Source organism: Castanea sativa, chromosome 4 (genome assembly GCF_040712315.1).
Source record: "Castanea sativa cultivar Marrone di Chiusa Pesio chromosome 4, ASM4071231v1".
Lineage (NCBI taxonomy): Eukaryota > Viridiplantae > Streptophyta > Magnoliopsida > Fagales > Fagaceae > Castanea > Castanea sativa.
The window spans coordinates 38,047,115-38,060,587 of NC_134016.1; the positions used below are offsets into that span (position 1 = coordinate 38,047,115).

General features: G+C 34.6%; 1 protein-coding gene across 1 annotated transcript; it reads right to left on the minus strand.

Moving 5' to 3' along the window:
* Positions 1 to 381: 381 nt before the first annotated feature.
* On the minus strand, positions 382 to 13,076 carry LOC142631634 (ABC transporter A family member 7-like). Its single transcript, XM_075805849.1, has 18 exons — positions 12,776 to 13,076; positions 11,715 to 12,096; positions 11,531 to 11,610; positions 11,247 to 11,391; positions 8,670 to 8,789; positions 8,455 to 8,579; positions 6,623 to 6,781; positions 5,559 to 5,721; positions 5,345 to 5,470; positions 5,159 to 5,242; positions 3,565 to 3,923; positions 2,915 to 3,115; positions 2,428 to 2,537; positions 2,235 to 2,319; positions 1,693 to 1,821; positions 1,482 to 1,587; positions 1,125 to 1,213; positions 382 to 901 (listed from the first exon to the last, which is right to left on the minus strand). Exons 1-18 carry the CDS (start codon positions 12,851 to 12,853, stop codon positions 602 to 604), a joined length of 2,841 nt encoding a protein of 946 aa, XP_075661964.1. The 5' UTR covers positions 12,854 to 13,076; the 3' UTR covers positions 382 to 601.
* Between the last annotated feature and the right edge of the window lie 397 nt (positions 13,077 to 13,473).

A 13,473-nucleotide genomic window follows, 5' to 3' on the forward strand; every position in this document is an offset into this window, starting at 1 on the left:
TAGAAGTAAGGTTAAGCCCATCCCTCAAGGCCCAAAGTTCTGCTAGGCAACTGTTAGTGTCGCCCAACCTTCTAGCAAAACCCTTAACCCAATTTTCATCACTATTACTGATCAGAACTCCACTTCCTGCCCTTCCTCCCAAGAGCCGACCCATCCGTGTTTAGAGTAAACCAACCCTCAGTTTTACCCAGCAAACCTGTATCATAGTTTTCATTGGGTACGTTTGTTTTTCTAGAAAAGTTACCTACTTCGACAATGAGCCTTCTAGCCCAATTGCCTTATCATTTAAAATTTATGTTTTCATTGCACATAGGGCTACCTGCAACGTAAGAACAATAATCTTGACAACATAAATTGAGTTGAGTAATCATAAGGAAAGAATTTAAAAACAAACAAGTATATGTATTTAATTTTTATTACTTTCTACAAAGAAAATGTGTATACAAATATGTAAACTGAAAAGTAAACAGAAAAATAGATACACAACAAATGTAAACTATTTTAAAACTAGTCAGCTGCATGCAAAACCGCATACAAAGCCTCCTATTAATATTATAGGATGTATAGTGAAAGTATCAATGAACAAATTGGACAGCCATACTCATGACAACACATTGAATGCTTGGGCGCCACGGGCAACCTTGATGAAGACATCCTCCAATGTGGTGTCAGCTAGACCCCATGCAAAAACTGTGAACCTGCTTTTTGCATTCTCAACTGCTTGGAATACGTCAGCAATTCTGACATCATGTTTAGGCAACTCAAACTTCTGGGTTCCAGATATGTGGTATATCTTGTTAGCATTTGGGGAGAGATGCCGCACCAAGTTATCCACGTCTTGCTCATGATCCGAGGATGTTGTCATTGTAAACACATAAGATCCTCCGTATCGAGCTTTAAGCTATCAGACACAATTAAAGTAGCAAATGTTACTGAAAAGTCATCTATATTTACATTTACTGGGAAAGTGGGGAGGTGTTAAGATGGTTTTCAATGTGGAACCTCCTAAAGATCTAGAAAGGTTCAAATATGGTTTTCAAGGGGGTAGGTGTTACAGAAATAAGGTGGAGAATACTTGAAATCAAAACACTATACAAATAGATATAACATTAAAGTGGCATTACCTCTTTAGGATTCCCTATGCACTGCAAGCTGCCATCTACAAAAATTCCTAATCGATCACACAAAACCTCTGCCTCTTCCATGGAATGTGCTGAAAATACAAAAACAAGAATTAAAAGTATATTAAAGAGGTTCAAGGTGCCATTGTGCTGTTATAGTGTTATAACATGTGCAGAACTAAACCGGTGGGGTGGGACCATCTACAACCCGAAGGAAAAAAAGACATTTTATCTATGACACTCATGTGTGTGTGTGTGTGTGTATCTATATATATATATATAGAGAGAGAGAGAGAGAGAGAGAGAGTACTGTGTATATATATATATATATATATAGAGAGAGAGAGAGAGAGAGAGTACTGGTGAGAATGATTGCCCGGTTTTGTTTTGCACGCTTCACAACATTCCATAAGTTGCTTCTTGAAGCTGGATCTAAGCCAGTACTGGGCTCATCCATATAAACAACCTTGCAAAATTTCCAAGAATTAGATCTCAAGTAGAACGAAAGGAGATTTTCATATCCACAAAATGTCTCACGTGGCGAAGTAGATTGAACAGAGATAAAACTTACTTTGGGATCACCAATCAATGAAATAGCAACGCTAAGCCTCCTTTTCATCCCTCCGCTATATTTTCCAGCTTTTTTGTCACCAACTCCCCCATTAAAAAGATTGACACTCTTGAGAGATTCTTCCACTGCCTGCAACAAAAATATACAAGTGGAAAACCCAAAGTCAAGAGTCCTCCTGCAGAAAAGGGCCAGAAAACTAGATGGTTTCTCATTCTAAAGCTTTACAACAACAAATTCTAGTGGAGTGGAGCCAACAAGAGCAATACATATATCTATAGTCAATAGGTTGACCTACAATTTATAATGCTTTTACATTTCATTCACAAGCTTCAACATCCATGGACGGTGTTAGCGAAAACATTCCAAATTACAACTTTTAAACTAGTTTAAGTGATAATAAATCAAAGATAATATTTATTTCTAGATTTTGGAAATTAAAAGACTACAAGGCCTTGCTAATTTTCTCCCACAAGTTTCGATTGCTCTCAAATGCTAATGAACCTTCAGGTGACAAAATCAAACCAACCATAAGATTGACTTACTTGTGTTAAGGCAGAACCTTTGAGGTTCTTAAGCCTACCATAAAACAGTAGGTGTTCCCTTCCCGTAAGAGTTTCCCAGAGTAGGCTAAAATTTTCATAGAAAAAAATATATTAGAAATTTTTATATTTATATGAAAAAAAAAAAGGAAAAAAAAAAAGAATTGCATTCTTGAAGGGGAGGAAACAAGCTTACTCATGCTGTGGGCACACACCCATACTGGTATATATTCCATCCATTTGGGTCCGTATGTCCATACCCTGGACATATGCTGCGCCAGAAGTTGGCTTCGTAAGACCAATCATCTGTTAATGGATACATGTAAACTCTTGAATAATGCTGAGAGAAGAAGAGAAAATATGTTTCTAATATGGCAAGAAAATAGGCCAAAATGAGAAATATTAACCCGATTTAATACAACTTCGTAGTGAAGACCAGAAAGATGTTGTGTACAAGTAAAACATAAATCAAGGGCAACAATTTAAAGGTCACCACTCCTTTATTAACAGAAGCAACCAAAAAACCTCTAAGAATTACACATTCAATCGATTGGATGGAATATTCCCCCACATTATTTCAGGGACCAATATGGAGCCTTGATGATCCCACTTATGAAAACACATGAAGAAGCTTGTTCAGTACTGTATATACTTTGAAGAGCAAAAGAGCATTTTATACTAACCATACTAATAAAAGAAGTCTTGCCAGCACCATTGGGGCCAAGCATACCAAAGCACTCCCCTTCAGTCACAGCAAGGGATAAGCCTTTTACAGCAAATTTTGCAGGGTTCCCATCCCTTCCTGGATACACTTTTTTGAGGTTGTCAACGATGATGGCACTACTTGAGTTTGATTCGAGTAGCAACTGCTCGACCTTCTCCGTCTAGAGGGAAAAATATGCCAATCATTAATTTTCTGTAAGTAAGCCCATCAAGTTGAATAACATAAAACTCATAACAAAATAGGAGACATTGTTCCCATAAAAATGAATAAATGTCATAACAACATAAAGATTACGTACAAAAATATAATCCAACTTACAAGTCTCACTGATAAAGTTCCCATTCAATAAATGCCTAATATGATAACCTTCCTTTCTATCACACTGATTCAATCGATAAAGTTTATAAAGAAAACTTGAAAGATAAAAAAAAAATGAAGAGTAAGCATTGCATTTCCACCTAGGAAATCCTAGTATTACATTATGTATGACCCCTAGCTATGCACAAGATTAACCAGCACTTCAGTCTTCCCACTAGTGCTTCATAATCCCCATCAAATCTATATCAATAAATGAAGAGTAAGCATATAAATTAGAGAAAAAAAACCTACCTCTTGACTGACATCAGGTTTCTCCATCTGAACAAAAACTTTAGATCCCTGCCTCTGCAAACTAGGGTTTCGCAAAGATGGAGGCTTCTTTCGAAATTTTTGTAAGAAAAATAGAGGACTCTTTCCACTTCCTGATGACACAACTTGATCTATGTAATATGCAACAAAAATCACCACCAACCATTCAACAACCATGATGATCAACACCTCTTTCATCCCATTCACGCTATTACTCAAATCTCCCCACCGCATCCCATGAGTCCCCAAAGAGTTTCCAGTGAAGGAAGCCTGTGAAAACTCATATAACCCACGATATAGAGAGAAGCCAGGATATAACTCCATCACAATGATCCATGCTCCTACAGCCAAAAATTAAGTTTCATAATGAGTAGACTAGATTGAAAAATAAATAGAGTAAAACAAGTGCATTCACAAGCTAACATCAAAGTATGACTTCTAAGGTACCAACAAGCTAAGAGAGAGATATATTATGACCAATTTTGGTACATGGCATACATAAAGGAACCTACTATCATTATATCAACTCCAATCAAACCAGAATTATAACTAGGGGGGATGATTATATCCTCTGCTCTTTTAGATAAATCTGAAAGATGGAATTTTACTGCAGCAATAAATGTGACAGCAAAAATATCTCAAATTAGCCCTGTCACCAAACCTTGATGTAGGAATAAACCAAAACACATTTCAACGTGTACTGTAAATAAAATAATCCTAGTAATCAGCACTTAGGGTTGGCTGCGAGTTAGCACCAAATCCTGGGAAAATTCCAACTGAAATTTCATTAATCAAGCAAAACTTGTCTATATTGCAGTACAATAGCCTGATTATATCGCCTACCAGGACTAAACCATAATCCAAATTAGCTTGGGTAAATGCTGGAAAACTTGTAGCTCCATTTGGGCTGCTATGGCTAGAACAGTTCTGATGGTTTCCATCACTTATTGAATTACAAAAATTAACTTTGACTCTAGGAAATTAGATAAAATACTAATAACCTAATTAACAACCTAAAATAAAATCCAATGGACCCATTAAAAAATGCAATTGACTTCTTAAATTAAATAAAATTGTCTTTGTGCTTCCCACATCAACCACACATGCCAAGCTTATCTCTGTTTACTTGCACTTTTTTCTTTTTAGGTGGGGGGAAGGGGGTGTGACGAAAAAATATAATCGATGAAGAAGTGACAAGAACTATCATGTGCCAATAGAATATGTCAAACATGAAAGCTACCCAACCTTGCCCTCATCTTAGAGTGGCATAGGTTTGAAACACCCAAACCAACACTCCACCAGTTGTCATTTTAGTGTGAATTTTTTTGGGAACAATTAACATATAAATTTGTTGGGTTTCAAGTGAAGAGGTCTATGAAGAAGGAACCCATTCAAACAATGACAATAGCAAGCTTTTTCTGCGTAGAATAAAGTTTAGCTTCATTGAAATGCCATCCAATTGAAACATAAGTTTCCATCCAAGCATAGTTCTTGTTGAAATTAATTAAACCAAGGGATATCTGCAATTCTCATAAACAACATGACAGATACTCTATTTCAAAGTTCTACCACTTACTTGGGAATGATGTATCTTGAACAAAGAATTGGAAAAGAAAGCCTCCTAAAAGCCCAGTTCCAAAAACGAATATGTACCCAACAACTGTAATCATAAATATTCAATCATTACGTGTGAGTTAGCTAATTGTTCCTTTAAAAAACTTCATCCAGTCTTACAAATAAAATCAAAATGCTAACACTAAACCTGCAGAAGTCTTGACTTTTGAAAACATTGCAGCTGCAAGAAACGCCAGTGAAATTTGCAAGTTTACATAAATGAAATAAAATACAAATTGGATGCTGTAGTCATTCATTCTGAAGAAATTTAACCCTGCACCAAAGTAAATTCATTAGAGACTTTGGACAAAGGTCAAAATACGATACAGACACACAGTTAACTGAAGTATTAGATAGATTACCTATGAGTGAGCCAAATATCACAAAACATAGCATGTAGATCAAAGATATGAAAAGAAAATAAGCATAAGAAATCATCCAGTAAGGTCCATCACCAAGCCCATGCATTTTCATCATTATTCTCAATCTCTGTTCTTTCTCATAAACCAGCGATGTTAAGATGACCTAGATCAAAAAGCAGAATGATTAGAAAACAGATATCTTGAAAGAATCAACAAAACTGTATGAAATTCATGTAATGCAACAATATGATATTAGATGTAATCGATGAACTTGGCTCTCAAAGAAATAATAATAACATTCTAGCTAGTAACCATTTTAAAAAGGGTGTTCCATCATTGCAGCCATTACTCAGATATGATCCTAGCTTTACAAGGAAGTACAATAACTAGACATAGGTCTACAATACAAAAGAAGTTCATATAGAAGGCCAAATGCAAAATTAAAACATATTTTAGACATCAGATTTTACATGAATCTTGTGCTCCTGACAAACTAATGAATTGACTAAACTAGAGTCATGTCAATTGAAGATAGGAATGGAAGAGATTTCCCATTTGTACAGCATTTTCTTTATTGTCACACAAATTTTTTTTTCTTTCTGCAAATAATGATAAAATTTTCTTTCATTTCACTTCTGCTAAGCTATTTAATGCTAAAAATAGTAAGGCATCTTTGACCTGATATACTATAAAGTCCAGATCATGATCCAATACTCAACAAAAATGACATCACGGAATTATCCAAGATGTTTGCCTTGATGCAGTAGATAAAGTGGGTAGGTTCGCGATAGAAGGACTAGCCCTTTACTTGCATTTGATATGGAAGCCACTCCAATCCACTAGCAAAAAGCACATTCTTATCTCTTAAAAGTTCTTAAGGATTAAATCAGCTGATCAAAAGATACATAGCAATTCACGTATATTTACTCCATTAGCCAAAAAGATGAACAAATGTGTAATAAGTGCAATGATATTTTAAAATTTTGCAACAACACAAACCCTTAAATATTAATGTACTATTCAAATAAATCCTAAGACAAATGAAGAACAATTAAAATACTTACAGGGAACAGCTGTAGAATGACCCAGGTAAAGAAGAGTGTGCCAAGAAGAGAGGACAGATCCAGCCTGAGTTTTGTTCCAGGTTTGGGCATTTCTTTTACAGACTCAAATAGTATATTTGTACCAGGTCCTTGCAAAAACTGAAGGTATGCATTGGAAGCCTGTGGTGGCAAAGCCAAGATTTTTGTGAGTGGGGCAATAAATAAATTTTCACAATTAATAAAAAGAATACAAGAATAATATTAGTAGCATAATAACTGTTTGAGTAACATTTTTGAAAGAATATAGATATTACTCTCTAATTGTCCTTATGAGTTTATTTGGAATCCTAATGGAGTAATGTTCTAAAATGCATTTATTTTTGCAGGTGAATTTTTGCAAAGTTAATTCAACTCAATATGAAAGTTATGGTCTAATGCCTATTTTCATACAAGCAATCAATTTAATTATTACATTATCACAAAATGAATATTTTAACAAATCAATTTCACTTTTCATACCAAAAAGAATAATGTTAATCTTTAAAAAGTTATGGAATGTAATTCCTGAATCACGAAACCACAGTTATTGCATATAGAAACCAAGTAAGTGATTCCATTGAAGTACAAATCTTAGCCAAATGGACTGATCATATGGCTTGGTTAATTGAGAAAAAAGTGAGAAGACTTTTAAATTTATAACGATAGGATATTTATTTAAAGTAAATATATATACACATCGTGACTTGATACCTTATTTTAGTGGATGCAATTAGATAAATACCCAAATGTTTTCTAAAATTTTGAGCAAACCTAGGTTATTAAGCGAGGGCAATTGCCCCCACTCAAATATTTGTGGCTTTACCCTTGTATGCCTGTAAATGTATGGGTTAAAAATTCAATGTTTATCATAGTCATTCAATACAAATTCATAGCAGGGTAATGTAGTTGAATCAAAAGGAAAAAAAAAAAAATTATTGGTAAATTACACACACACACACACAGTGAGTCTTGAATCCACAACCTCACCCTCCATCCATCATTACAGACGAAGGAAATGGCATTTGAGCTAGAAGCCTAGAACTCATTGGCACCATTGCAAGAAAGATAGATTCCCAGTATGAGATATTTTTAAATACAACACTCCCCTAAGGGAGTTATCTCTGGAAAAAGTTAAGTACCTCTCCTCTTTTTATTTTTCTATTTTTTTTAAGACAAGGTGACACATGTTCCATTATTTTATTTAAAAACTTGCAATCAATCAACTACTTTGTAAGCCATAATTGAACTTAAAAAAGAGCCCCATTCTTTGGCTTTTCAATGTTCCTATGTTTCTAATTGCTAAACAAAACCTACTTCCTTAAACTAATTGTTTTTCTCACAATAGTCACCCAAGCTGAAAGTGTTTGACCTTGATGCATCAAAATATCTAATATCCCCTTGAATACAAATCTAAATAAAATGGACAAAGCACACGTGAAGGTGTGTATTGGGAAGTGGAAAAACTACACCAGAGTGCTTGAAAGTCACAACATAAACTTCTACATTTAAGGTAGGAGGCTGGGTTTCCCACTCAAGAATGGACTCCCACTAACTCACCAGTCAATCTTTCTGAGATCTAAAGTTATTTCAATATCCTTAAAAATATATAAAGAAATAGTCTTAGCATGAAGGAACATGACAGCCAATGTTCCGTACTTGCAAAGAGCTCATTCTCCAACAAATATTCATACAATATACAAATGTGCAACATCACACACAAAATTGAGTTAGGCCAAACATGTCAAAAACTAATATATAAATTATCTGCATGACACAGGAATACACAAACAAGTTAACAAGTTCTATGTATTTACCAGATTCACCGAGCGAGGAACCCGCACCAATGCAATAGATGTTTGGCCTGAATCATTCTTATAGGTTGAATTGTACCATATACTCACATTGAAAATATTCTCATTTGAGTTTAAGAAATCATAAGCTGAAAAAAATAAGCCATAAGTATTGTCATCCACATGATACTACTCTAACCACATCAAAAAATTAAGTCAAAGATTTTAAGTAGACCAACCTGCAGTTATTTCATTAATCTTCTCCTCTGAATTCCCTTTTCGGTAACCTTTATATAGCTCATCATTAACCACAGAAGAACTATTGCGCCACAAATGTAAACCTTGGACACAATCGACCTCTACATTCAAGGCAAAGAAAAAATAAGAATACAGCTTTTCTTAGATAAGAAAATCATCAAAAGCACCATAAAATAAAGGGAGATGCATCACTAGTACACAGGAAGTATATTTATACCAGAAGAATAAAAATACAAATAAGGATCAAGTTTAAAAATATTCCATGCAAACAATTTAAGGACTAAGAAGATTAATCAAGTTGACAACTTGGCGCCAATGAGCTCTATCTCAACTGGCACCTCCTTCCCTTATACATGAATCCTAAAACAAATTTTAAAAATACCACGCAAACAATTTAAGGACTAAGAAGATTAATCAAGTTGACAACTTGGCGCCAATGAGCTCTATCTCAACTGGCACCTCCATCCCTTATAATTTCTAGGTGGAGGGTGAAGTCATGAGTCTAAGACCCATTGGGTGTGTGTGGAACTTACCAATCAAAAATAAAATACTAATCAAGTTGACAATGTAATACTAACTACACCACAGCTACTAAGGTGCACATGCAGTTCAGTCGACACTAAAAATCCTGAATGGGGATTTCTAACATTTATTTTTTTGATAAGTAATATAAGGGATTTCTAACATATTAAGTAAACCATTCTTGTGCATTGATAATGAATTATAATTTGAGATCTTCCCGGAAGTTTGTTAATCTTCAATAAGCTTTTCAAGCATCATACAGTACAATAATTAAAATAGCAAAGTTTGACCAAAGAAAAGTCACAAATTGATTACACAATATGGATGTATGCCTCGCTAGAGCCATACAGAGTACAATAATCAGCTATTAGTTGATCTGACCATCAACCAAATTTGCATGTGATGCTTTCAGTGCAAGTTTGAACTTGATTTTTTATATGGGTTAGAGGTTACACACAGTTGGCTTTATGAACCATGCTTTTTTCTGTTGTGGAATTTTAGGTGTGTAAGCCACTGGTAACACTTGAAGTGTTGTAGTCAGTACTTTCCTCGGATGGATTGTATGTGGCACTCAAGTTCTTAATATGGGGTTTGTTAGTTTTATATGGTCATTATAGGTGGTAGTACTTGTGATATATGTCTATCACTAGCAATTTAAGTACTCTGAATCCCTCAATTGGGAGTCCTGGTTTAGTTAGTAATGGAGATTATCTTTAACTCTATAATGTTGGTTGTTATAAGATTGGGTTTGAGACCATTGTGGAGACCTACTCATGTTCCTAAACGAAATATTTTGATTCCTTAATCCTTACTGGAGTTTGTATCTATTTGAGGAAGAGCACAACAAACTACGATGATTTCCATGCATGCTTGTCTTAAAGATCTTGGGTGAAGAGTCTAAGTCAATGATACAAACCCATGAATAAATGGGGGAACTTCGGCACATGGTGGATAAGCAACCAAGAGAAAATCAATGAGTTAATGTTGGAGGAGTAGGGAATAATGGAGAAACCAAGAAGAAGAAGAAGAGGTGGTAGACATCGGCAACACGGGGGAGGGGCTATGGGTGACCTGTGACCAGTGATGTGGAAGAAGAAGTAGGCAACACCGGCAAGCTCAACCATCTTGTATAGGACAGTTTCAATTTACCTGCCAAAATGGCTGATATATCCCAATATAGTCTGGTATTGAACGGAATTTGAAGTAGTATGTTTCATAGGGGGATTTTATACCAGTTTACTGACTGGTACATTAAATACCAGTCATACCAGCCGGTAAAATATGTGATTGACAACATTGCTGCTAGTAGTGTTAAATGTGAGCTTGATAACAGCTGGCCCACATCTTTTCAAGCTACATTTTCTTGAGTCACCAATGGTAGCACCAAATTTGGATGAAGAAAACAAGGCCACCTCAAATACAAAACAAAATGTGTATATGGCTTGTTCCATCCCATTCCAATAAGTAATCAGCAGGTTAAGAGATAAATCTCTCAGAGAACATTTAAAACAGTAATACTCAGTTAAAATTGTATATAGTTATAGGGAACATCATAATAATGATTTTAATAGAATTTTTTCAGTATGCTTAGTACCTCTTCTTTCAAGAGTGATGAAATAAAATGGTTAATGAGAGTAGCTCCCTTCTATTGTTTTTCACATTATATTTGCTATACTATAGTGCAATCAACTTGTGTGTAGTCATCTATCATCGTCACATATTGCTCTCTTTCTTGATAAATAAAAACAACAACAAAATGCATGATAAATGTACTTTGCTAACTAGTATAAACTAGAGATATAGAACTTGTGCACAAACATGCACACAAAAGTAGGCACACTTTTTCCTTAAAAAAAAAAAGTAGGCACACTCCCTTGTTTTTAAGTTGTGTTCATATGCTATATGCTCAAGAATTCAATGTCTACATAACTAACAAATCAGATTTTTATACCAGTTTTCAGGCAATAAAGAATGTGAACTTTATTTTAGTAGAGAGAATTATTTATTAAGATGTACTAAATGTAAGGAATGTATACCTCCCAGCACTGGAACGGAGTTAACCATAAAGGAAACAGAAATCGTAGAGTTTGACAAGCACTGACTACGCACATTGAGGATGGGATCGCCCGAAAAGAAAGCAGAATCAAGAAAATTGGTTGTTTGAGTATATGTATCCGAGCCCTGAAACATGTTGAAAAGTCATATAAAGAAAAGTAGGCAACATAATAGTACTAGATGACAAAATTACTTATAACTAAGTAAAAGGGAATACTTGATATAAAAGAAGTCAGGGAAAGCAAAGAAACTAAGAACAGCTTACATCAACATTAATAGCTAAACTTTCAGCTGCATTGGAATCATTCCAGTTCAAAGAACTCGGGATCATACTTCCAGCCAAAACTAGGAAACATGAAAATTATGTTTAATACAGATAAAAGATTGATCATCCCGTTAGAAGAAATATCAAAATCAAAGCGTTAATGCAGAGAGAGAGAGAGAGATACTTTGTCCAAGAGACTGGTTATTCCCAGTGAAAAGGAAAGTTGCAGGACAGGATCCTGAACTCCTGCAAGATTCATCTGGCAAGTCTGTGAATGGAACAAAATCAGTTCTCACTGCACGATATTCTGGAGATGGTATTTGTAACAGAGGAGGAAATCCTGGAGGGTTAGGAATTGCGCAAGTTGCTGCTTGATCTATATCTGAGTATTCTAAACCACAAACTTCGTTACATTGTCCATTCCCTGCTGTATTAGTACATTTACAGCCACAATTATTTGAAGGCTTATCCAACTGTTGATTGATTAATGCTTGAAGGAGAACAAGCAACAAGCAGAGGAAAAATGGGAAAGAGATGAGCCGAATATTCTCCTTTATATTTCGTTTCTGTGAAAAGAACAAATCAAAATAATAATTTCATTAGATATATTCACAGTGTAACATTTTCTAAACTCACAAAGTCTCAGAGTAGGTTCAGAAGATGAATCTATTTATTCCGAATCCCACAAAGAAGCACACAGACATATCGACAGTATATATGTTGTTGCTTTCCAATAAAAAATATAATTAAATAAATTTGACAAATCAAACCCCATTACTTAGAACCCAGTAAACAAAAAATTCCACTAATAAAAATGAGCAATTATATTGATCTGAAAAAAAAAAAAAAAAAAAAAAACTAACATATTTCCTTTAAATACACAATTCAATTAAGTCTACCATTTCTCAACCTGCTCAGTTGCTGAACTAATAACTCTTTTAGTAAAGAGAAACCAAAATAAGTAACAAAGACAATCAAAATTCAAAATTAAAAAAAAATTTAAAAAAAAGTATATTAAAGAAACTGACCAGAAAAACAATCTATATCAAAAAGCTACCGATTTTAATCCATTTGAGAGACAATCAACTAAAATTAGAGAAAACCCGCAATCCAAAACAACCAGAAGATAATTAAGAACAACACAATGCATAGAATCACCACCCAGAATTCTCATCCATCTTTCATTTCTTTCCAAATTCTTATACATACAGACACACACACACACACACACAGAGACAAACAGACCTGGTATGTGAGGTTCTTTCTGAGGAGAGCGTTGGCCTGAGTCCAAAAGCTGGAAGAACCAGCTGATGGGTCCGCCATTAACGAGCCAAAAGGAAAATTTTGACCGTTAAAACTCCTCCGGCGTGTAACGGAATTTCAAAATCCCCGCCAAGAAAAAGCTCTTTTGTGAATTTTTCTTTTCTTTTCTTTTCTTTTTTGGTTAAATTTCAAATCTTTTCAGCTCTCTCTCTCTCTCTCTTTGCTTTGCTCTGCTCTGCTCTGCTACTGAAATTGAAATTTTGGGTTTTTCACAGAATTGTGATTTCCCAAAACTAGAAATAAACAACCTCGGTATTTATATACGTACATATTCCTTTCGTAGCTCTGAGATTCAGACACTACAACTATTTTTGTACTTAAAAAATGACTATGTTGTCCCTGTCCTTTGTTGTATTTTCGGAAATAGTAATGTATTGTTGTCAACGTACGAAGTTTGGTATTTTGGTATAAATTCCTCTACCGAAACTGCCCTTAGTTAAATGACTCTTTTGCCCCTGCACACGGTTTTTGACTTTTTGAGATTTATTTATTTTATTATTATTACTTATTACTTATTATAATAATATTGACAAGGAAATTGCTAAGAAGTGTGGGAAATTATTTAAATATATTACAGAATATTGTTTTTTTTTTTGTTTTTGTTCACATTCAGATGTTTT